This window comes from Indicator indicator, chromosome 16, assembly GCF_027791375.1.
Source record: "Indicator indicator isolate 239-I01 chromosome 16, UM_Iind_1.1, whole genome shotgun sequence".
NCBI classification, from domain to species: Eukaryota; Metazoa; Chordata; class Aves; order Piciformes; family Indicatoridae; genus Indicator; species Indicator indicator.
Window position 1 is genome coordinate 511,828 of NC_072025.1, and position 24,773 is coordinate 536,600.

Consider the following 24,773-nt stretch of genomic DNA (forward strand, 5'->3'; position numbering starts at 1 on the left):
CCACCCCAGCACTGCCCAGTGAAGAGGAGCCAGAGAAGTCCACTGGCAAACACTCAGCTATCTCCATTCTCCAGGACAAGGGAGCCATGTGGGCAAGGAGCCAATAGGAGCAGCTTGGCTGAGCAAGTAGGAGATGCCAACCCTCACAGAGAGCCCCCTGGGCACACGGCAGGATGCACTGGGTGCCACAGGGGCTGCTAGTGGCTGGGTGCAGCCAGGGGCATGGGGCTGAGGTGGCACTGCCCGAGCCTGGCAGCCCTTACCGGGGAGGTGCCCAGTCGTGCTGCGTGCAGTCCAGCAGTGTCCCCACGTAAGTCTTGTTCCTCCAGGTGACATTCACCACCAGCATACCTGCAAGGGGAGAGGGTCAGACGGTGCCAGGTGTGACCCCATGGGGCAGTGCCCTTCCCTGGGCATCAGGGCAAAGGCAGGAGATGGGCAGGAGGAAGGGCTCAGCAGTAGGGCTGGAGGAAGGTGGACCAAGGATCTCTCCCCATTCCTGGGGCTGCTTCCAAGAGGCAGAGCTGTGGTGCTGAGGGCCATGGGTTAACACCAGGCTGGGTAGAGAATGGTTGGACTGGCAGATCTGGAAGGCCTTGTCCAACCCAAACCATTCTATGGTTCTGTGAGATTCTGAGCTCTGGGCTGCAGGGGCACAGGGACAGGAGCTGGACATCCTCCTGTCATCTGCTCTCCTGGACAGGCTCTGGTCACTGTCCATCCATCCTCTCCTCCTTCCCTGCCTTCCTGGGGACAGTAACCTAGCTGTGCTCAAGGGGCTGCAGGATTTGGGGGTGGTGCTGAAGATCCACGTTGGCCCCATGCACACTCAGCTAGGGTATGGAAGGTGATCTATGGGAGCCCTGGGGGAGCTGCAGGCAGCCCCCAGCAAGGCTGCAGGGCCCAAGGTGGAGCTGCAGACCCCCGAGCAGGGCTGTGACACTCCAGAGCCCTCAGCTATTGCCACTAGATGGCAAGCTGAGCCCAACATCCCTGCACTCAAACATCCAGCCTGGAGGAGCAGCCCTGGCCCCCAACATCCCTTTGCTCCTGCACCCCTGGGGACACCACCAGCCCCAGAACTCAGCCTGGAGAACCATCCAGGGGAGCATCTCCTCCCATGGTGGAGCAAAGGCATTGGGCATTTGGGAAAACCTGGTGGCTTCAGCTTTCTCACACCAGGAGCAGAAGAGAAGCAGCACAGATGTGGACCCCTAGCACCCCCCCTTGGAGATGGAGTTCCCCACAGCATGGCTCAGCTCTGTGTGCCATGTGAGCTCTGAGTGCCCCCAGTGGATGTGACCAGGAGCAGAGGTGGCTGTGCCAAGCACATTGATCTGAGCAAGGTGGCTCTGAAGCTGTGGGCCAGAGGCTGAGGAGGGCCCCAGGAGATCATCATAGAACTGTCAGGATTGGAAGGGTCCTCAGGGATCATCCAGGTCCAACCCCCCTGCCATGGCCAGGGACACCTCACACTAGCTCAGGTTGCCCAGAGCACCCTCTTGGGGAAGAACTTCTTCCTAACATCCAATCTGAATCTCCCCACTTCTGGTTTTGCTCCCCCAGCAGCTGTGTCTTGGGCGTGCTGAGAAACCTCTGCACGGCTCTGCTGTGGGCAGAGAACTGAAACCAGGGTTCTGCTCCTCCTGCCAAGGCTGAGGGGCAGGAGGTGGGAGGGCATGGTGCTGGCACATGGCCAAGGCCTACAGCCAGCTCAGCACAGGCAGCAGGAGAGGCTGGGTCCTGCCTCTGGAGGGAGGTGCTGGGGAGCTGCTTCTGGAGGGAGGTGCTGGGGAGCTCCCCCTGGAGGGAGGTTCTGGAGAGCTGCTTCTGGAGGGAAGTGCTTGGGAGCTGCCCCTGGAGGGAGGTTCTGGGGAGCTGCCCCTGCAGGGAGGTGCTGGGGAGCTGCCCCTGCAGGGAGGTGCTGGGGAGCTGCTTCTGGAGGGAGGTGCTGGGGAGCTGCCCCTGGAGGGAAGTGCTTGGGAGCTGCCCCTGCAGGGAGGTGCTTGGGAGCTGCCCCTGGAGGGAGGTTCTGGGGAGCTGCTTCTGGAGGGAGGTGCTGGGGAGCTGCCCCTGGAGGGAGGTGCTGGGGAGCTGCTTCTGGAAGGAGGTTCTGGGGAGCTGCTTCTGGAGGGAGGTGCTGGGGAGCTGCCTTAACACAGCCAAGGTCAGGCTGTGATGCTGGAGACAACCTGGGGCAGAAACAAGCAGTGAAACCAACTGCTGGGAGAGCTCAAGGGGAAAGAAGGTGCTGACCCCAGGCATCCCAAGGAGGGAGGTCTTCTGCCTCTGTGCCTCCTAATGCAGCTTTTGGACAGGCAGGAACCTGTCCCTCCTTTTCCTAAAGCCCACGGAAGCCACTGGCTGCATCCTGCAGCCAACCTAAACCTACCACCCCCCCCAGGACATTGCCAGAGAACTGCTCTGGGATGCTTCTGAGAGCTGCAGAAGGCCACAGCTTGAGTGCTGGGTTCAGTTCTGGGCTCACTCCAAGAAGGACACTGAGGGGCTGAAGAAGGGCATCAAAGCTGGGGAAGGGTCTGGAGAAGAGGGCTGGGAGTCCCTTCCAACCCAACCCATCCCATGGCTCTGTGAGGTCACACTCAGGCCCCTGGCTGCTGACCTGCTCATGGCAGAGTCACAGAGGACACAGCAGCAATGCCACCAGACCTGCTCAGGCTGAGCTAACATCTTGGTCCTGCTGGCCTAGGGGAGTCACCACTCAGCCCCAGCTCAAGCTGAGAGAGCTGCAGGTGATCAGGAGAAGGTGCCTGGATGGTTTAGAGCTGCCTGGACTCAGCACTCCCTGTGCCAGGCCACAGCTCGAGTGCTGGGGGCAGTTTTGGGTCCCTCACTCCAGGAAGGACATTGAGAGGCTGGAGCAGGTGCAGAGAAGGGCAAGAAAGGTGGGGAAGGGTCTGGAGAAGAGGGCTGGGGAGGAGCAGCTGAGGGAGCTGGGGGGGTCTGGTGTGAGGAAGAGGAGGCTGAGGGAGACCTCATTGCTCTCTGCAGCTCCTGAGAGGAGGCTGGAGCCAGGTGGGGGTTGGGCTCTGCTGCCTGGTCTCAGGTGATAGAAGGAGAGGAAATGTCCTGAAGTTGTGCCAGGGGAGGGTTAGGTTGGAGAGGAGGAAAAATTTCTTTGCTGGAGGAGTAGTGAGGGATTGGCAGAGGCTGCCCAGGGAGGTGGTGCAGTCCCCATGGCTGGAGGTGCTCCAGAACCCTGTGGCCATGGCAGCTGTGGCCATGGCTTGGTGGCCATGGTGGGATTGGGTTGATGTTGGACTGGGTGAGCTTGGAGGACTTCTCCAAGCCAACCTATGCTCTGATTCTGTAAAGCAGCTGCTGAGGGACCAGTCCCCATCTCTCCCAGCTGTGGTGCTTGGGCACCCAATGCTCTCCCCAGCAGGCATCTGGCTGGGCTCAGTCCCTCTCTGATGATGGTGAAGGCCATGGGCACCACTGGCACTTAACTGCATGAGGAGCCACCAGAGCAGCCTGGGGCTGATGTGTGGCACCAGAAGAGACACACTGGGGTGGTTCTGTTCCCTGGCACTGCAGGCACAGGGGTGGATGAGAGAGGGAGGGCAGAAGGGAGCTGGCACACGGCGGTCCCTCCCCTCCCTGCTGGAGCATCCAGCACTCCCCAGCCTATATTTAACCTGCTGCAACCAATCACACCAAATCCCCTCCTAATCCTCCCACAATAACTCAGGACAATTTAAACCCCAGGACAGATCCTAAGCAGCTTTCTTCCCCTGCCACCTGCCCCTCCCGGATGAGGAGCAGGGCTGGGGCGGGCAGCAGGCAGGCCATGCCCTCACAACCCCCAGGCTGCAGATTGCTCCTGCTCAGGTCACTCCATCCTGCCTGGTTTCACGGGAGGGTGCCACCCTGGAAGCTCTTCAGCCAAGGCTACCCCCAGGCGTGGGTGCCAGCTGGCAGCAGCTCGGGCAGGGGACGGCAGTGGCAGGCGGGTGCTGCCAGGTGCCATCTGGGGAGGCGACACAGGAGATAATCCTGCACAAAGGGACCAAGGGATGAAGGGAGCAGGGGGATGCAACCCCCCACTGCCAGGGCCTGCCCTGCTCCCCATGGGGGTGCTGTGCAGCAGCAGAGCTGAGGCTCAGGGGCTGGGCAAGGAAGTCTCCTGCCCCTGGACCAAGCCTTTAGCATGGAAAGGCCCTGCTGGGGGGCAGCTCAGCCATGCAGGTGGTGCTGTCTGCTTGCAGCCCAGGGCTGTGCCCACCAGGAACCATCACATCCTCAGGTACATTTCCCTCCTTTGCAAAGGTGAAGTCTTCAAGCCCTTCAGGAACACATGCTGAGAAACCAAGGTGCCAGCCTAGAGCCAGGGCTGCTGGAGCCCCACAGCCACCTGCAGCAGGGAGGAGCAGGGAGCCAGCTTGCACTGATGCTGCTCCAGGGCACCACCAGCACTTGCAGGCATTCAAGGTCCTCCTCCCATGAATTCCTTCTCCTTTGGCATGCCCTGGATTTAGGGTGCCCCTTCTTCAAGTCCTTCTCCTCCAACTGCAGGCTGGCTGAGGCCTTCAGCAAGCTGGTCTCATGGAAGGTGTCCCCTGAGCAGTGGAGGGGGATGAGGACAAGGAAGGGATGTTGTGGTCACTTTGTCACATCCTGGTTCTGCTCCTCACTCCCTGCAGGTTTCCCTGGAGCAGATCCTCCCCAGGAGATCCCCCAGAGCTCTTGGGCACTCCTGTTCTGTGCCTTCTTGTCCCCACCAGCAGGCCCAGCCTCAAGAAGAGGATCCTTGGGCCTGGTTTCACAACATGCCTTGGAGCAGGGGAAGAAACCCATCCCCCAGCTGCCTCCATCCAGGGGAGCTCCATACGGAATGGAGGGTGAAGGACAGAGAGGAGTGTGGAGGTGCCCATCCCAAGCTGGCATATCCCAGTCTCCTCCACCATGGTCAGCTGCCCTCCTCTCTTCCCCACCTGCTCAGCTCACCATGCTTTGCTTTTCCCAACTCCCCCAAATTCAGTGCTCATCACCTCTACGTCAGTGGCTTCAAACCACAGTTTCCAAACCAATTTCCCAGTGGGGAGAGGCAAACTGTGCCCACCTCCAGCTTCCCAAAGCAGGGGGCAAGAAGGGAACCTCCCTGGTAGCAGCTCCTGGGAATGAAGGTTTCAGAGCAGCTGAATCCCACAGAATTCCAGGCAGAGTGCTGGGACAAGCAGCAGTGCAGAGGAGCATCAGAGGGATGGAGGAGCTCTGCTCTGGGGCCAGGCTGGGAGAGTTGGGGCTGTTCAGCCTGGAGAAGAGAAGGCTCCAAGGAGACCTCAGAGCAGCCTCCCACTGCCTGAAGGGGACCTACAGGAATGCTGGGGAGGGACTGTTCAGAAGGGGCTGTGGGGACAGGCCAAGGGGCAATGGTTTGAAACAGGAACCTCCCTGCTGCTGATGCAGGAACCCCCAGATCAGCTTGCCCAGGACCACAATGTCCAGGTGGGTTTGGAATCTCTCCAGAGAAGGAGACTCCACAACCTCTCTGGGCAGCCTGCTCCAGGCCTCCAGCACCAAAGAGGTGTTCCACCTCCTGTTGAGGTGGAACCTCCTGGGCTCCAGTTTGTAGCTGTTATCCCTTGACCTATCAGTGGCCACCACTGAGAAGAGCCCAACCTCATCTTCATGACATCCACACTTTAGATGTTGATGTGTGTTTGTAAGATCCCCTCTCAGCTGCTCTTTTCCAGGCTGAAGAGCCCCAGGTCTCAGCCTCTCCTCAGAAGAGAGCTGCTCCAGGCCCCTCAGCATCTTCATGGCCCTCCCTTGGGCTCCCTCCAGTAGTTCCCTGTTCCTCTTGAGCTGGGGAGCCCAGAACTGGACACAGCACTCCAGATGTGGCCTCACCAGAGCACGGCAGGGCAGAGTGCTCTCACCAGGGCAGTTGACCTGCAGGCTGCACTCTTCTCACTGCCCCCCAGGAGACTACTGGTGTTCTTAGCCACGAGGGCACACTGCTGGCTCATGGGATCTTGCTGCCCTCCAGCCCTCCCAGCTCCTTCTCTGCAGAGCTGCTCTCCAGGTCCCTCCTCGCCTGTCCTGCTGCAGGAGGTTGTTCCTCCCCAGGGGCAGGACCCTGCTCTCTTTCATCAGAGACAACACAGCCAGCTGCAGCCAGGAGCAGCCAGGGGATGAAGGCCAACAGCTATGCTCTCCACATACAGTGGGGATGGAGGAGCAGGGGCAGATGTCCCAGAGGAGCTCTCGGGTACCTGGCCAAGATGAACCACCGCTGCCCTCCACCACCACTGCTCTCTCTCACCTTTGTCCTGGGCTCTGTTTCTGCAGCCAGGCCCAAACTGAAGCCAGATCCCAACAGGAAGAGCTCAGCCCAAGCCTCCCAAAGCAGAACCTTCTGGCATCCCAGCAAGGTGTTCCACTGAAGCCCTGTTCACCCCTGAGCTGCTTGGCAGAGCCCCAGCAGCAACACCACCCATCAAAGGAGCTGGGAAAGCAACCTGAGCTGTGCAGAGAGGAGAGGAGCTCCAGTGGAGAGAAGGTAGAGAGGGCCTGGATTGGCTTGGCAGGAGAGATGAGAGCTGGGCTCCTGCCAAGCCCCTTGGGAGAACTCTGCTGGGGCAGAGCCTTTTGCCACCCCCCAGGGGCTGAGCCTGTTTGCAGCAGGCTGCCAAGCAGAGGTGAAGTCAACTCAGCTGTGCTGCCATGCAGGCTGGCACTGCTCTGCCCTGGCACTGCCACAGCAAGCCTGCTCTTGTAGAGAGGCAGAGGAAGGGCAGCACAGGCCCCAGCCACTGCCTGGGCAAGGAGGTCAGGCAATGTGTGTCATGGCACAAGGCTTGGCCCCTTGCTGGCTCTGCTGGGCACATCCAGGGCTGCTGACACACAGCTGGTGGGGGGAAAGCCCAGGATGTGCCACTCAGCACAGACATGGCAGGGAAGGGGCTGCCATGACTGAGTACTGTGTCCAGTTCTGGGCTCCTCAGTTTAAGAAGGACATTGAGTTGCTCAAACATGTCCAGAGAAGGGCATCAAGGCTGGGGAGGGGTCTGGGCACAAGACTGGGGAGGGGTCTGGGGCACAAGGCTGGGGAGGGGTCTGGAGCACAAGGCTGGGGAGGGGTCTGGAGCACAAGGCTGGGGAGGGGGGTGTTTAGCCTGGAGAAGAGGGGGCTCAGGGGAGACCTCGTGGCTCTCTACAACTACCTGCAGGGAGGTTGTAGCCAGGTGGGGGTTGGGCTCTTCTCCCAGGCACCCAGCACCAGAACAAGAGGACACAGTCTCAAGCTGTGCCTGGGGACGTTCAGGCTGGAGGTGAGGAGAAAGCTCTTCCCAGAAAGAGTAATTGGCCATGGGATGTGCTGCCCAGGGAGGTGGTGGAGTCACCATCCCTGGAGGTGTTGAGCAAAAGCTTGGCTGTGGCCCTTGGAGCCAGGGTTGAGTTGTCAGGAGGGGTTAGGTGTCAGGTAATAGGTTGGGCTGGATGACCTCTGAGGTCTCTTCCAGCCTGGTTGGTTCTGTGACTCTGTGACTGCACAGCCACAGACTGGTGAGGGGTGGGAATGGACCTCTGGAGATGATCCAGGCCAAGCCCCTTGCCCCAGCAGGGTCACCCGGGGCAGGGCACAGGGGGGCAGCAGGGAGCGAGCTCTGGAGGGGCACTCACCGTCCTCTGTCTCCTGCCAGACGATGCCCTCCAGGTTGACGCTGGTGCCCGGCTCGCAGGGGCCCAGGCACTCGGGCTCGGTGGCCAGCGCCACGTCACAGGTGTTGACGCCCACGGAGCGTGTGCGGACCATGATCTGCTCGCAGGGCGAGGAGATGTCGCTGCTCACCACGGGCACCAGCAGGTGCAGGGGCAGCACCGCGGGCGCCGGCGCCGGGGACTCCATCTGCGGGCAAGGACAGACGGGCTGCACATCCCTGGCATGGCTGGCACCCAGCCCTGCCACGGCACTTGCACCCTCCCAGCCAGCAGATGGCTCATGGCCTGGCACACCCCAGCCTGGCACAGCCCCAGCCTGGCACACCCACTGCCTGACACAGCCACTGCCTGGCACATCCCAGCCTGGCACACCAACTGCCTGACACAGCCACTGCCCAGCACATCTCAGCCTGGCACACCCACAGCCAGTTACACCCACTGCCTGGCACACCCACAGCCTGGCACACCCACAGCCTGACACACCCACAGCCTGACACACCCCAGCCTGGCACACCCCAGCCTGGCACAGCCCCAGCCTGGCACATCCACTGCCTAGCACATCCCAGCCTGGCACACCCACTGCCTGACACAGCCACTGCCCAGCACATCCCAGCCTGGCACAGCCCCAGCCTGGCACAGCCCCAGCCTGGCACACCCACTGCCTGGCACACCCACTGCCTGACACACCCACTGCCTGGCACACCCACTGCCTGGCACATCCCAGCCTGACACACCCACAGCCAGTTACACCCACAGCCTGGCACACCCACAGTCTGGCACACCCACAGCCTGACACACCCCAGCCTGGCACCCTGAGGAGCTGACACTTTCCAGTCCTACCACTCAGACCCACAGGTCCCACATCCACTCTGTGACCCTCCTCCCAGACCACTCTGACCCCCAGTGGGGTCACATTCCCTCTTCTCTGCAGAAGGATTCACTCCAGAGCCTGGCCCAGCTAATGGCCAAGCCCAGCCCAGCAGCCACCATGCTCTCCTTGCCCCCAGGAACCACATCTGATGGCCAGAGCTGGCCCTGGCAAGCCACGAGCATGCCAACGAAAGCAGGGCCAAACCACCCTGCTGCCAGCCAGCCAAGGTCCTTGGCCACTCTGCCTTGCCAAGGGAAGGGGAGGGGAAGGTGGGCACCTCCCTGTCCTGCAGGACTCCTGGGTCATGCCAGCTGCAGTTGGTCACCCCCTCACTCTGGCTCACCATGACAGGCAGCTCTTTTCATAGTCACAGAACAGGCTGGCTTGGAAGGGACCCTCAAGACCACCCAGTTCCACCCCCCTGGGACACCTCCCATAGCCCAGGCAGCTCAAGGCCTGATGCTGGGGACAGCTGCTCATGCTCTGCTAGGAGGGAGCTGGGACTGTTCAGCCTGGAGAAGAGAAGGCTCAGGGGAGACCTCCTTGCTGTCTACAACTACCTGAAGGCAGGTTGTAGCCAGGAGGGGGTTGGTCTCTTCTCCCAGGCAACCAGCACCAGAACAAGAGGACACAGTCTCAAGCTGGGCCAGGGGAGGTTTAGGCTGGAGGTGAGCAGAAAGTTCTTCACAGAGAGAGTGGTTGGCCATTGGAATGGGCTGCCCAGGGAGGTGGTGGAGTCACCATCCCTGGAGGTGTTCAAGAGGGGATTGGACGTGGCACTTGGTGCCATGGTTTAGATAGTCATGAGGTGTAGGGTGACAGGTTGGACTCGATGATCCTTGAGGTCTCTTCCAGCCTTCTTGATTCTATGATTCTATGATCTCCTCTCTTCATGGCTTAGGAACCTGGGAGGATACTGAGCAAGCCCAGAGGAGAAGCAGGCTGAGGATCCTGATAAATCAGCAGCAAGGCCTGACCTGGGGTTTCACTTTCCAGTAGGGGAAGATGCCTCTAGAGCATCCAGCACTGCCCCAGGAGATGTCCTTCTAAGCTGAGGAGAGGTGATCCCCAGGCCTGCTGGGCACCAGGAGCAGGCACAGACCCCAGCCTGAGCCCACTCCCAGCCTCACTGTTCTGGGTCTCTTTGGCCAGTGCCACCCAAGGACTGACCAGCCAGCAGCCTGCTCCCTTCAGCCAGAGGAGCCCCAGCAGGAGCTGTCACTTCCAGCCTCTGCTGCCCCATGCCACCACAGTAAGCAGCTCCAGTGTGCCCTCGCCCCACCAGCTCCCTGGCCTGCATCCTCAGCAGCACAAACATCATCTGCAAGAGGAGCAGTGGGAGAGAGAAGTCTCCAGGCAGAGGAGCAGGGAGCAGAACACTGTTCACCCAGCAGTAGAAGGGCCTGGCAGGGCTGCAGGGGGGCAGTGGGCAGCAGTGGAGGGGCCTGGCAGGGCAGCAGGGGGGCAGTGGGCAGCAGTGGAAGCTCAGGCAGGGAGCTGCAGGTTGTGAGTGCATTCAGCTGCCCTGCAGCCTGCAGCAGCAGCCCCAGCACAGCCCAGGAGGGTTAATCACAGCCTCACCAGCGTGGGTCCCAGCCTGGGCTGCATTCTGCAGTGCTGCACAAACTGCAGCTGGGATCCCCAGCAGTCAGGCTGCTCCCTGGGGTTCCACATCTCACCCTGCACTGGTGCCAAGAGGGCCTCCTCCTGCAAGCAGGGCACACCAGGCACCTCTCCTGCTCCCCAGAGCACAATCCAGAGGCCCAGGGTGGCTGTCTGAGGGTGAGGGCAGAATGGGGCTGCCCTGCCTGGGACACGTCCAAGGCACGCCTGGAGCCATGCTGGAGAAAGAGGCAGCAGGATCCATGCCCCTGAGCTCCTGCCCCTGCACCTCCTTTATCTCCAGTGCCATGGGCTTGCATCCCCCTGTTGTATGGAGCAGGGGCAGGAGATTCACCCCCTGCTGGCTGCCAGACACCTGTGAGGGGCTGAGGCAGCCCTGGGTGCCACAGGGCAGCGCTGCTGGCCATTGGCAGGCACCCACCCCCTCCACCAGCCCAGAGGCCAAGGCAGATGCTGGCACTGGAACTGCTGGGCAGCACTTGCAGCCCTGGGCTGTGCTTCTGCACCTCCTCCAGCCAGTGAGGCCAAGCCACTGTGGATCTCCAGCTGCTCCAAGCAAGACCTGTGCCCTCCAGGCTCCCAGCTCCAGCACATCAGCCTGGAGAAGAGAAGGCTGCAGGGAGACCTCAGAGCTGCATTTCAATACCTGCAGGGCAGCTCCAGGCAGGCTGGGCAGGGACTGTTCAGAAGGGGCTGTGGGGATAGGACCGGGGGCAGTGGTTTGAAACTGGAGCAGGGCAGAGTTAGGTTGGACATCAGGAGGAAGCTCTGCACAGTGAGGCTGGGGAGACACTGGAACAGGCTGCCCAGGGAGGTGGTTGAGGTCCTGTCCCTGGAGATATTCAAACCCAGCCTGGATGTGTCCCTGGGCAGCCTGCTCCAGCTGGAGGTGTCCCGGCTGAGTGCAGAGGTTGGACAAGATGACCTTTGGGGGTCCCTCCCAACCCACTGCAAGCTGTGAAGCTGTGAATGCCATCCCCAAGGAAACCCCTTCGTGCCTGCAGGCCCTAACTGCCCACTGCAGAAGGAAAATGTTTCTCCTTCCTTGCTGGGTAGGCTCTGGGGGCACACATTGGTCATCACAGCTGCAGCTCCTCTGCCACACTGCTGTGAAGCTTCCCTGCTGCAGCAGCAGCCTCCCAGTGCTGCCAGCCTGTGAGAGGCCTTTGTGCTGCTGGCAGATCTTTGCCCATCACGAGGAACCTGCTGTCACCAGCCATGGCACGAGTGGCAGCCAGCCAAGCCCTGGCAGCTGCCAGCACAGGAGCTGCTCCCTGGGCACAAAGCCAGCAGTGGGGAAAGGGCCCTGGCTGGGCAAGTCCAACCTGCCCCTCCTCACAGCCCTCCATGCAGGGTGGGATGGGGCACCAGGGTGGGATGGCAGTGTGGGGGCACACAAAGCAGCTCCTGCCATCTTGGGGCTGTGCCAGAGCTGCCTCCTTAACAGCAGGCCCTGTGCAGGGGATGTCACAGCAGCACTTAGGAAATGGGAGATGGAGAAGAGGGCAGGACAAGAACCAAAGCACCAGGCCAGAGCTGCTGCCAAGCCCTCAGCCACTCACCTGTGCCTGCTTTGCTTTGCTCCCAACACTCAAAGCCAACCAGGCCAGGAAAGTGCACTTCAGAGCAACAAAAGCCAACACGGACCTCAGAAACCCAGAGAAGAGCAAGCAGCAGATACTTGTGGGGCACCTGGAAGGCCAGAGGGGGCAGGACACCCACACAGCTGCACTCCCTTTGTCACCAAGGAGCTCCTTGCTGCAGCATCACTTCAGAGCACTGGTGCCCAGGGTGGTGCTGGGCATCACATGTACGCCCCCTGCTGATGAGCTGTACAGAGCAGTGGCCCCATGCCCTCCTCTGGAAGGGCCTTCCCACTCCTGCAAATGCAGAGGGACAACCAAAGTCAACTCTCAGCTGCTGTGTCCCATGGACCAAATGTGCTCCACCACAAGAGCCCTTGCTTGAGGTTGCAGCCAACACTTTCCACATCACTGCACAGCTCAGCCCAGTGCCTGGGAGCTTGGCAGGATCACAAACTCACACATGTCAGGGGTTGGAAGGGACCTCTGGAGATCTTCCAGTCCAACCCCCTGCCAGAGCAGGAGCATAGAACCCAGCACAGGTCACACAGGAACACATCCAGACAGGGCTGCAAAGGCTCCAGAGAAGGACACTCCACAACCTCTCTGGGCAGCCTGCTCCAGGGCTCTGGGACTCTCACAGTGCAGAAGTTTCTCCTCCTGTTGAGGTGGAACCTCCTGTGCTGCAGTTTCCATCCATTGCTCCTTGTCCTATCCCAGGGCACAGTGAGCAGAGGCTGTCCCTGTCCCTTCCCTCCTGACCCCCCGCCCCCTATTGACAGACATTGATCAGATCCCTCTCAGCCTTCTCCTCTCCAGACTAAACAGCCCCAGGGCTCTCAGCCTCTCCTCCCCAGGCACTGCTCCAGGCCCTTCAGCAGCCTTGGAGCCTCCCTTGGACTCTCTCCAGCAGATCCCTGTCCCTCCTGAACTGGGGAGCCCAGAGCTGGATGCAATATTCCAGGGGAGGTCTCAGCAGGGCAGAGCAGAGGGGGAGGAGAACCTCCCTGGCCCTGCTGGCCACACTCCTCTGAATGCAGCCCAGGACCCCCTTGGCCTTCTTGGCCCCCAGGGCACATTGGGTCCCATACAGAACTTGCTGCCCACCAGCACTCCCAGGTCCTTCTCCTTGGGGCTGCTCTCCAGCCCTCCATCCCCAGCCTGTGTGGATACTGAGGTCCCTCAGCCCCCTGTCTACACCAAGCTCCACCAGCTGCCAGTCCCCAGCCATTCTCAACCAAGCACAGCATCACAGAACTATTGAGACTGGAAAGAGGACCAAGTGCAGCCTATGACTCAACACCACATCAGCTAAACCCTGCCACCAAGTGCCACATCCAAGCTTTTCTTAAAGACCTCCAGGGACAGCAACTCCACCCCCTCCCTGGGCAGTCCATTCCAATGTCTGATTACCCTTTCCATCAGGAAGTGCTTCCTAACATCCAACCTGACCCTCCCTGGAGCAGCTTCAGGCCATGCCCTCTTGTCCTGTCCCAAGTTGCCTGGGAGCAGAGCCTGACCCCCCCTGACTACACCTTCCCTTCAGGTAGCTGTAGAGAGGGATAAGGTCCCCCCTGAGTCTCCTCTTCTCCAGGCTGAGCACCCCCAGCTCCCTCAGCCTCTCCTCATCAGCTGTTCCCTCCAGTCCCTTCCCCACTCTGGTTGCTCTGTTCTGGACCTGCTCCAGCACCTCAAACTCCTTCCTGCAGTGAGGGGTCCAGAGCTGCACACAGTGCTGCAGGTGAGGCGTCAGCAGTGCCCAGCACAGGGCAGAATTCCATCCCTGCTCCTGCTGCCCACACTGTTCCTGATGCAGGCCAGGATGCCCTCGGCCTCCTGTGCCCCCTGGGCACTCTGCTGGCTCATGTTCAGCTGCTGTCCCCCAGCACTGCCAGGTCCCTCTCTGCCAGGTGCTCTTCAGCCACTCCCCCCTAGTCTGTAGCCTGCACGAGGTTGTTGTGGCCACAGTGCAGGACCTTGCCCTTGGCCTTGTTGAATCTCATCCCACTGGCCTCATCCCAGGGACCCAGCCTGGCCAGGTCCTTCTGCAGCATCTTCCTACCCTCCAGGAGATCCACACTGCCCCCAGCTTGGTGCCAACTGCAAATTGACTAACAGCTGCCTGAATCCCTTCACCCAGGTCATGGATAAAGCACCCCCAGGTTCACCTCCTGGTCTGTCCATGGCCACCTCTGAGCAGCCCATCGGAGCAGGCCAAAGGTTTCCTGAGTGCCTTGGGGCCTCCTCCTCCTCCAGAAGGAGAAGATAAATCCCAGAGGCCTTTCCCACCCCACCTGCCATGCTGGGATGCAGCTCTGCCTGCTGCTGCAAGCCCTCTGGGAACCAGCTAAAGCCCAGCCAGAGCATACAGAGGCTGTGAACACAACCCCAAGCCCTGAGGAGCAGGGGAGGGAAATCCCATGGGAAAGCAGCATCTTTGTGGCAAGCTGCTTCAGCCCTGCCAAGGCCCTGCGTTGGCACAGAGCACCCTGCCAGGATGCTCAGTGCCAGGAGCACAGGTTCAGCCAGGAACAAGCCACCAGGCAAGCAGCTCCAGGGATGAAAAGCAAAGTCCTTTGGGATCATCAAGCCCAACTGTTAACCCAGCACTGCCAGGTCATCACTGGGCATCTCCAGTCAGGTAGCTCAACAGGTCTGCCCTGCCAGTCACTGTGGGCACTCCTGCAAGTCACAAAAGGTTCCAGGGAGACTTCAGAGCAGCCTTCCAGTACCTAATGGGGCTACAGGCAGGCTGGGCAGGGACTGCTCAGAAGGGGCTATGGGATAGGACAAGGGGCAATGGTTTGAAACTGGAGCAGGGCAGAGTTAGGTTGGACATCAGGAGGAAGCTCTGCACAGTGAGGCTGGGGAGACACTGGAACAGGCTGCCCAGGGAGGGGGTTGAGGTCCTGTCCCTGGAGACATTCAAACCCAGCCTGGATGTAACCCTGGGCAGCCTGCTCCAGAGGTGCTCCTGCTGAGTGCAGAGGGCTGGACAAGACAACCTTCAAGGGCCCCTAGAACTACAGCTCTGGGTGGTGCCTCCCAACATTCAAAGGCTGCAGAAGGGTCCAAAAGCTGCTGTCAGTCACACTTGGAGTGACCCTGCCAGAAAAGCAGTGGGGATATGGAGTGCCAGGCAGGCATAGGCCAGGTGGGCATCACCCAAGGTGAGTGACCTAGAAGGGGATCATCTCTGAGATGCCATCTCAGCATCACTGAATGATCTGAGCAAGAAGGGACCTTCATAGATCATCTGCTCCAGCCCACCTGGCATGGCCAGGGACATCCTTCACTAGACAAGGTTGCTCAAAGCCTATCCATCCAACCTGCCTTCATCACTTCCAGCAACTTCCACAACTTCCAACCTGCCTTCAAAACTTCCAATAACTTCCACACCTTCCAACCTGTATTTCAAAACTTCCAATAACTTCCACAGCTTCCAACCTTCCTTCATCACTTCCAGCAACTTCCACAACTTCCAACCTGCCTTCAAAACTTCCAATAACTTCCACAGCTTCCAACCTGTATTTCAAAACTTCCAATAACTTCCACAGATTCCAACCTGCAGTTCAAAACTTCCAATAACTGCCACAGCTTCCAACCTGTATTTCAAAACTTCCAATAACTTCCACAGCTTCCAACCTGCAGTTCAAAACTTCCAATAACTGCCACAGCTTCCAACCTGTATTTCAAAACTTCCAATAACTTCCACAGCTTCCAACCTGTATTTCAAAACTTCCAATAATTTCCACAGCTTCCAACCTGTATTTCAAAACTTCCAATAACTTCCACAGCTTCCAACCTGCAGTTCAAAACTTCCAATAACTTCCACAGCTTCCAACCTGCCTTCAAAACTTCCAATAACTTCCACAGCTTCCAACCTGCAGTTCAAAACTTCCAATAACTTCCACAGCTTCCAACCTGCCTTCAAAACTTCCAATAACTTCCACAGCTTCCAACCTGCAGTTCAAAACTTCCAATAACTTCCACAGCTTCCAACCTGTATTTCAAAACTTCCAATAACTTCCACAGCTTCCAACCTGTATTTCAAAACTTCCAATAACTTCCACAGCTTCCAACCTGCAGTTCAAAACTTCCAATAACTTCCACAGCTTCCAACCTGCCTTCAAAACTTCCAATAACTTCCACAGCTTCCAACCTGCAGTTCAAAACTTCCAATAACTTCCACAGCTTCCAATCTGCCTCCAAAACTTCCAATAACTTCCACAGCTTCCAACCTGCCTTCAAAACTTCCAATAACTTCCACAGCTTCCAACCTGCCTTCAAAACTTCCAATAACTTCCACAGCTTCCAATCTGCAGTTCAAAACTTCCAATAACTTCCACAGATTCCAACCTGTATTTCAAAACTTCCAATACCCTTCACAGCTTCCAACCTGCCTTCAGCACTTCCAATAACACTTCCACAGCCTCTCTGGGCAACCTGCTCCAATGTCTCACCACCTTCATCACAAAGAACATCTCATGTCCAATCTAAGTCTACCCTCTTGGTCTCTAATCACAGAGATGGCACCGAGGTGCACAGCAGTGGCACTCAGCTGCCCTATCTTCCACAGCCCCAGGAATCCAGGTGCTGATGTGCTGGGAACAGCTTGCAGAAGAGACCTGGAGGCAGGGCCAGGAGTAGCCACTTCACCAAATCCTCCTCTCAACCCCAGCTCAGCTGGAGATGTTGTGTCCTGATCAGTTGTGTCCTGATAGCTCTCCTCAGGAGAGCAGAGGCTGTGCTCAGCTCTGGACATCTCATGACCCATAAAGGACATGGACAGGGTGGAGAGGTTCAGAGGAGAGAAGCACAGCTAAGGAGGCTGAAGGGATTGCATTGAAGAGGGGTTAGAACAGCTAAATATGGCTAAGTTGGCTCAGAGGCAGCTCTGTGGGGACGCAGCCATAACCCAGAGCCATGTCCAAAGGAGAGGCAGAGGAACTGGCAGGGTGACGCAGAGGGAGACGGCAGTGATGGAATGAGGCAAGGAGAGGAACATCAAAGACTCTGCCCACAGCTTCCTGGCACTGAAATCATTCCCAAGCATGCCAGGACTTTCCAACTAGGAAAATCCCTCAGCCTTCCTCTGCTCTCCTCCTTCCCCACATCCCTCCACGTCACTCCTCAGCACTCCAGCTGCCCCCCAGCCAAGGCTGCAAGCCAGGCTGGAGGTGGCTGTGAGCAACCTGCTGTGGTGTGAGGTGTCCCTGCCCATGGCAGGGGGGTGGGGCTGGATGAGCCTTGAGGTCCCTTCCAGCCCTCACAGTTCTGTGATTCTTGGTGCTGCCAAGACACAGCAGTGGTCCTGCTCCTTCCACAGAGGCCACTTCACACCTGCCCAAGTTCAGAGCAGGCCCCAGCAAACCTCAGGCTGGCCAAGTGTTGGCAGAGTTACCTCCTGAGGCTCTTTCACACTGCAACCATAACAAACATTGCTGGGAGGCGAGGCAGGTTCTTCTCCCCTTCTGCTCTGCCATAGTGAAGTCACAGCTGGAGCAGTGAAGCCACAGCTGGAGCTCAAGAGAGACAGGGAATTGCTGGAGTGTGATGGTTTGAAACTGTCTTCTTAATTTTTCCTTGCAAAGTTCAGAACAGAGAAAGTGAAAGAATGTAAATAAGTCACTATTGGGTGTAAGAAAGCAAAATAACGATTGTTCTAAACACTTCCATTGGATAGATAGAAATGTTTAAGAACTATTACCCAAAACAAAGTAGGCACTCTGCACATTCTGCGTTCTGCAGTGGGGGCAGTTGCTGGGCTGTCTGGCTGCTGTCTCTTCTTTTGGCTGAAGATAACACGTACTGACCTTGGCAGCTAAGTTAACAACTTTCTGATTAACTAACTCTGCTTCTCTGTCCAGGGGTGTCTGGGGGGGAAGCTCCTGGGAGAGAAAGAGGCCCCTTTGGGAGGAAGCAAAGGGAGATCGGTTGTGCTTTTCTGTTGATTGTATATATTTGTAAATGTTGTGAATTTTGTATATTTGTCCATATTCATTGCATTTCATCGTAGATTTAGACTCTGCTTGTAAATACAGCTTTTCATTTGCTTCCAGACTGAGCTAGCCTGCTTATTGTCGGTGGGGGGGAATTTCAGCTGACACATGGAGAAAGTTCAGTAGAGGCTACAAAGCTGCTGAGGGGCCTGGAGCAGCTCTGTGAGAGCCCTGGGGCTGAGAGCCTGGAGAAGAGCAGCCCCAGAGGGCATCTGATCCAAGAATCGTGGAATGGTGGTGATTGGAAGGGATCTCTGGAAGTCATCCAGTCCAGCTCCTCTGCCAGAGCAGGTTCAGCTACAGCAGGTTGCACAGGATGGCATCCAGGTGGGTTCTGGATGACACCAGAGATGGAGACTCCACCGTCTCTGGGCAGCCTGCTCCAGGGCTCCTCACCCTTCACTTACAGAAGTTTCTCCTCCTGTTCAGATGAACTTCTGATGTTCCACTCTGTGCCCATTGCCCCTCGTCCTGTCCCTGGGCACCACTGCCCAAAGCCTGGTCCCATCCTGCTGACACCCACCTTGAAGTATTGATCAGCATTGATCAGATCCCCCTCAGGCTGCTCATCTCTTCTCCATGCTGATCAGTAGTGAGAGAGCAGGGGGCAAGAGGCTGGGGCCAGACTCTGCTCAGTGGTGCCCAGGGACAGGACAAGGACCAATGGGCACAAACTGGAGCCCAGGAGGTTCCGCCTCAACAGGAGGAGAAAATTGCTGGAGGCCTGGAGCAGGCTGCCCAGAGAGGTTGTGGAGTCTCCTTCCCTGGAGACTTTCCAACCCCACCTGGATGTGCTCCTGGGTGCCCTGCCCTGGGTGACTCTGCCCAGCCAGGGGGTTGGAACTAGATGATCTCTGAGGTCCCTTCTGACCTGACCCATTCTGTGAATCACCCACAGGGCAATGAACCTCCCAGCAGCATTCCCCACTCCAACAGCATTTTCCATCAACAGCTTAGCACCACAGAGCCACACAATGCTTTGGAGTGGAAGAAACCTTCCAAGACCATCCAGAGTTGCAACCTCTCCACCATGGGCAGGGACAGCCTTCAGCACATTGCTCAAAATCCCATCCAGCAGCCTGGCCTTGAGCACTTCCAGGGGGAGACATCCACAACTTCTCTGGGAAACCTCTCCCAGTGTCTGTCTTTGGAGAGATCCAAACCCACCTGAACATTATGACCCTGGGCAAGCTGCTGTGGGTGCCCTGCTTTAGCAGGGGGTTGGACTGGATGACCTCCAGAAGTCCCTTCCAACCCCACCCTGCTGGGATTCTGTGGTTCTGTGAAAGAGTAGCTCCAGCACATTAGCCCAACCATGGCTGAAGCAGGATGCCCACAGCCAAGCAGATGAGAAGCAAACCTTTCTCTCCTCACCTCAGTCTACCTACAAACAGCAGTCAGTGACCTGGAGTATTTTCAAAGCAGTTCTCCTGCACCAGACACCCAACAGCCTGCAGCCACAAACATCTGCCCCTGAAAGGTTGCTGGATTGCTCTGCAAGAAGCCAACTGTGTGCTCAGCACTCACCTCTGCAGCTGCCTTAGGGAAGGGATGGGGCTGAAAGTCACAGTCAGAGATTGCATTGGGTTGCGAGGGACCCCCAAAGGTCATCTTGTTCAGCCCCCTGCACTCAGCAGGGACACCTCCAGGATGATCTTGAATGTCTGCAGGGATGGGGCCTCAAGCACATCCCTGGGCAGCCTGTTCCAGTGTCTCCCCAGCCTCACTGTGCAGAACTTCCTCCTGATGTCCAACCTAACTGCCCCACTCCAGTTTCAAACCACTGCCCCTCAGGCTATCCCCAAAGCCCCTTCTGAGCAGTCCCTGCCCAGCCTGCCTGGAGGTCCCCTGCAGATATTGAAATGCAGCTCTGAGGTCTCCCTGGAGCCTTCTCTTCTCCAGGCTGAACAGCCCCAACTCTCCCAGCCTGGCCCCATGGCAGAGCTGCTCCTGCCCTCTGACCATCCTCATGGCCTCCTCTGGGCCCTCTCCAGCAGGCCCACATCCAGGCCCCAGCTCCCTGCAAAGCAGAGTGTACCTCCTGAGCCCCCCACAGGGCTCCTGGAGGAGCTCTAGCACCAGGGGAGCATTTCTCTGAGGGCACCAGGGGATCACAGCTACTTTTGACACTTGCCCTGGTGGCACACTGAGATGTGTCAGCTGCACAAGGTGCAGGCAGCTGTGGACCTGATTGAGATACTTGAATGTGTCCAGAGAAGGACAACAAAGCTGGGGAGGGGTCTGGAGCACAGCCCTATGAGGAGAGGCTGAGGGAGCTGGGGGTGTTCAGCCTGGAGAGAAGGAGGCTCAGGGCAGACCTCATTGCTGTTTTCAGCTCCCTGAAGGGAGTCTGTAGCCAGGTGGGGGTTGGGCTCTGCTCCCAGGCACCCAGCACCAGAACAAGAGGACACAGTCTCAAGCTGTGCCTGGGGAACTTCAGGCTGGAGGTGAGGAGAAAGTTCTTCCCAGAAAGAGTAATTGGCCATGGGATGTGCTGCCCAGGGAGGTGGTGGAGTCACCATCCCTGGAGGTGTTGAGCAAAAGCTTGGCTGTGGCACTTGGAGCCAGGGTTGAGTTGTCAGGAGGGGTTAGGTGTTAGGTAAAAGGTTGGACTGGATGACCTCTGAGGTCTTTTCCAGCCTGGTTGATTCTATGACCTGGGGAAGAGGAGCAAACCCATTCAGTGGGTACTGCCTAGTGGAGTCAGGGTGGGACTGGCTGGCATGGCTGGCACACAGCAGGGACCCCCAGCCCCTGGAGAGGCTCTGCTGCATGGGTGGCAGCAGAGTCCAGGAGGAGCTTCAGATCTCTTTATCCCCCAGGCAGGAGCAGACAGCTCCCTTCCAGCTCTGCAATATTAAACAGCTCCTTTGCTATGAGTGCCATGTCCCAGCCCCTGCAGGCTGCACCTTTAGGAAGCTGCCCACTTGGCTCTCCTCTCCTCCTCTGTGTAGGTCTTGTTCAAGTTGCCAGGATAGCTCCAGGTGGTTTCCAGACACAAAGCCAGCTCTGTCCAGCTGCCTGCTGGGGAGAGCAGGGCACAGAGGAGAGCAGGAAACAAGGCCAGTGGTCTGCTGCTGGAGGTGAGCAAGAGCAAGGTGGCACCACACATGTCCCCTGCCAGGTGGCAGCAGAGCTGGGCTGAGCAAGAGCAGGCACATGGGACCCAATGTGCTCTGGGGGCCAAGAAGGCCAAGGGGGTCCTGGGCTGCATTCAGAGGAGTGTGGCCAGCAGGGCCAGGGAGGTTCTCCTCCCCCTCTGCTCTGCCCTGCTGAGACCTCCCCTGGAATATTGCATCCAGCTCTGGGCTCCCCAGTTCAGGAGGGACAGGGATCTGCTGGAGAGAGTCCAAGGGAGGGCTCCAAGGCTGCTGAAGGGCCTGGAGCAGTGCCTGGGGAGGAGAGGCTGAGAGCCCTGGGGCTGTTTAGTCTGGAGAGGAGAAGGCTGAGAGGGATCTGATCAATGTCTGTCAATAGGGGGCTGGGGGTCAGGAGGGAAGGGACAAGGACAGCCTCTGCTCACTGTGCCCTGGGATAGGACAAGGAGCAATGGATGGAAACTGCAGCACAGGAGGTTCCACCTCAACAGGAGGAGAAACTTCTGCACTGTGAGAGTCCCAGAGCCCTGGAGCAGGCTGCCCAGAGAGGTTGTGGAGTCTCCTTCTCTGGAGCCTTTGCAGCCCTGTCTGGATGTGTTCCTGAGTTCTGCTCGGTTGTATGCTCCTGCTCTGGCAGGGGGTTGGACTGGAGGATCTTTGGAGGTCAGTTCCAGTCCCTAACATCCTGGGAGCTGTGACCACACATCCCCTGTGAGGTGGCTGCAGAGCAGGGCTGGGCATGGTGCTGTCCTTTGGGGGCTTGGAGGAGCAGCTCTGAGTCTCCAGCACACAGGATGCAAACCTCAGCCAGAAATAGGCCATGACAAAGGTCCTCACTTTCTGGGCTGGGCCCATGACTGTGTGTGGCAGTTTGGGCTGGGTGCCCCCTGCCACTGCCACATGAGATACACCTCTGGTGTCCTGGGTGCTCACCCAATAGGGGTGGACACAGGAAACGACGTATTTCTACCCATAAATCCTGCGCCCTATAAAGCCATCTGCAGAGTCATTCTCTTCCTCTTTCTTCCCTCTCTGCTCCCACGGGAGATGTCCTCTCTTATCAGGTAATGCCAGGGGGGTATCTCAGGCCTCTTAGGCCTGTCTAGGCCTAATGCCAGGAGGAGAATGGGGGGTTCAGTCTCAGACCCGGCCAGCCTGAGACTTGCCTAGCAGCAGGAGGGGGAAGAAAGAGCCCTGGGGGGTTTGGGTAGACCCTCAGGTGGGAGGAGGGAAGGATTGGGTAGCCTCTGGGAATTGTGTAAGGGACTGTGTATGCTTTAGGATGTTCTTTGCCACTATGCTGTGTAGTTCTCTGTAGCTTCACCAATTGCTTTTCCATTTAAACTCTCCCTCACTCTCCAATCCGTTTGTGTGAGTCTCATTCTTTTGTCCCTCTCGGGGCAAGAGATGTTCTGGCTGGCCTCAAACCAGCACACTGTGTCTCCCCTCACTCCCCAGGTCCTGGCCCCGCCAGTGCCCCTCTGAGCTGCAAGCAGGATGCCAGTGGCAGGCTCCAAGCCCAAAGCAGCACAGTGCATGCTTGGAGGGAAACACAATCAAGACTGGGCTGGGCTGGAAGGGACCTTTAAAGGTCACCAAGAAAAGTCCCTGTAGGCAGCAGGCAACACCTTCACCTGGATCAAGTTCCTCAGATCCCTGTCCAACCTGACCTGGAATGGTCCCAGGGATGGGGCAAAACGTTCATGGAATGTTTTGCACTTCCCAGGAAATCTCTCCTGGGAAGTGCAAGGGAGGTCTGAGCTTTGCACCTGAAGCCCCAGGCTCCATCCCCTGCCACCCCTCTGCACCTCAGTGCCAGCTGCAGAGAGGGAGAGCAGCTCCTTGCTCAGATCAATCTCCTCTCAGTGCCCCTGGGCTGATCAAAAGCATTTGCCAGGAGGATGGTGAGACCAGCTAGGGTCTGCCCCAGGAGTGTGGCATTGGCATTGGCACAGGCTGCCCAGGGAGGTGGTGAGGTCCTCATCCCTGGAGGTGTTCCAGAAGCCTGTGGCCATGGCACTTGGCTATGGTGGGGTTGGGTGGCAGCTGGATTGGATGATCTCAGAAGGCTCTTCCAACCAATTCCATGACTCAGCACAGCAGGGGGGATGTCCCACCTCAAGCTGAGCTTTGCCAAGGAACCCTCCCATGGTACAGGCCTGGTTTGCCCCCAGCAGGGACCTTCATCTGCCATTCCACACTGCCCATTTCTAACCCAGCAAGGCACCTCTGCCCCCACCAGCCTCCCCAGGCAGCAGCAGTCAAGCCCCAGGCACTCAGCCTGCCTCTGCCTTCTCCTTGCCAGTAAAACCACCTGACAGCCACTGGGGAGGGAGCAGCAAGGGAGGTGCAGCAGGGGAGGAGAGGATCCAGTACTGAGCAGCTGGGGAAGACAGGAGCTGAGCTAGAACCCAGCCAGGACACAGCTCATGACCTGCAGACCTCCTCTCAGCCCTGGAGCCAGGCTGGGGGCTTGCAGCAGAGGTGAGGGCAGAGCTCTCTCAGCACAGGGCTGTGCTGCAGGAGCAGTCCATGGAGAAAGGGAAACCAGCTCCCAGGGGCTGCTGCAGCAGCTCCTCTGGCCCACACAGCAGAGCAGAGCTTGTCTCTGACATCCAAACAGCCTCCCCCAAGGGGGATGCTGACACCACCCTTGTTTCAAGCTTTCTTCCCAGCCAGTTAAGCTCCAGGAAGGTTTTTAGCCTCACAGCCTGCTGGCAGAGACACCCACGGGTCAGTGCACCCCAGCTAACGAGGAACTGCTCCCTTCACCACCAAACAAAGCAAGGAGACAGAGAACAGCCACCACCACCCCCAGCCCCTGCCAAAACCCCACCAGGGGATGCCAGCAGCTGCTCTGCCTCTCTCCACCCAGCAGCACCTCCAAACCCGAGATGCCCAGGGCTGGAGGGCAGCAGCCAGCCAAGGTCAGATTTAAGCCACATGCTGGGTTTGTAGCTAGCAGCCCTGAACTGAAGATGGAGATGGAGGCACCACAAAGCCAAGCCCACATCATCATCAGTTTCACTGCCCCCTCCAGTGCAATGCCATTGATGGTTCAAGTGAGCAGCCAGTGAAGGCAGAGGGATGCTCATGGCACCAAACCCAGCAAACACATGTGGGCACCTCAGCACTGAAAATGCCATGTTTGAGGCACCCCATCGTGTGTTGGACTTTGCAGGCCACTGTAGCCATGAGCTTGGACACCCAGCATTAACCATCAACCTTCCCCTGGGCCCAGGAGGGATCACGAAGCTCTCAGCTGCCACTGGCAGCCCATGGAGAACAGGAGTCCAGTTTGGAAAGAATCACAGAATGGGCTGGGCCGGAAGGGAGCTCAAAGCTCATCCAGCTCCAACCCCTGCCATGGGCAGGGACACCTCCCACCAGCCCAGGTTGCTCAAGGCCTCATCCAGCCTGGCCTTCAACACCTCCAGGCAGGAAGCAGCCACAGCCTCCCTGGGCAACCTGTGCCAGTGTCTCACCATCCTCATCACAGGCTCCTTATGCTACCAGTACCAGGAAAGGACCAGGGCCTGGGAGGGATTCTGCAGGATTCAAGAGTTAAAACCTGCTGAAAAAGGCAGAAGAGTCACTCCTCAGGTGGACAAGCAGCCCCCAGACACAATGGAAAAGGGGAAGAACACCCCTGAAGAACCTAAGTGTAACCAGAGGACTACAAACAGGGATACTTGAAGCCAAACTGACACCAAAGCCAAGAGGCAGTGCTGGAGGAGCAGCAACCTCCAAAAGAAGCAAGGGAAGAGACCAGAAGATGAGGCCCTGGGCAACCAAGTGTAGCTGAGAGATGTCCCTGCCTATGGCAGGGGGCTGAGTGGATGATCTCTGAGGTCCCTTCCAGCCTGAGCCATCCTGTGAAGACATTCAAGGTTTCAGAGACAGAGAG

At 58.2% G+C, this 24,773-nt stretch overlaps 1 protein-coding gene across 1 annotated transcript in view; it reads right to left on the reverse strand.

Annotated features, from left to right (window-relative positions):
• ZNF609 (zinc finger protein 609) overlaps positions 1-24,773 on the reverse strand; it is a 55,248-nt gene that overhangs the window by 5,426 nt on the left and 25,049 nt on the right. The window contains exons 2-3 of the mRNA XM_054387931.1: positions 7,651-7,876; positions 264-351 (exon numbers count right to left, since the gene is read on the reverse strand). Coding sequence (XP_054243906.1) covers positions 264-351; positions 7,651-7,876 — 314 coding nt within the window. The remainder of the gene's footprint in view (positions 1-263; positions 352-7,650; positions 7,877-24,773) is intronic.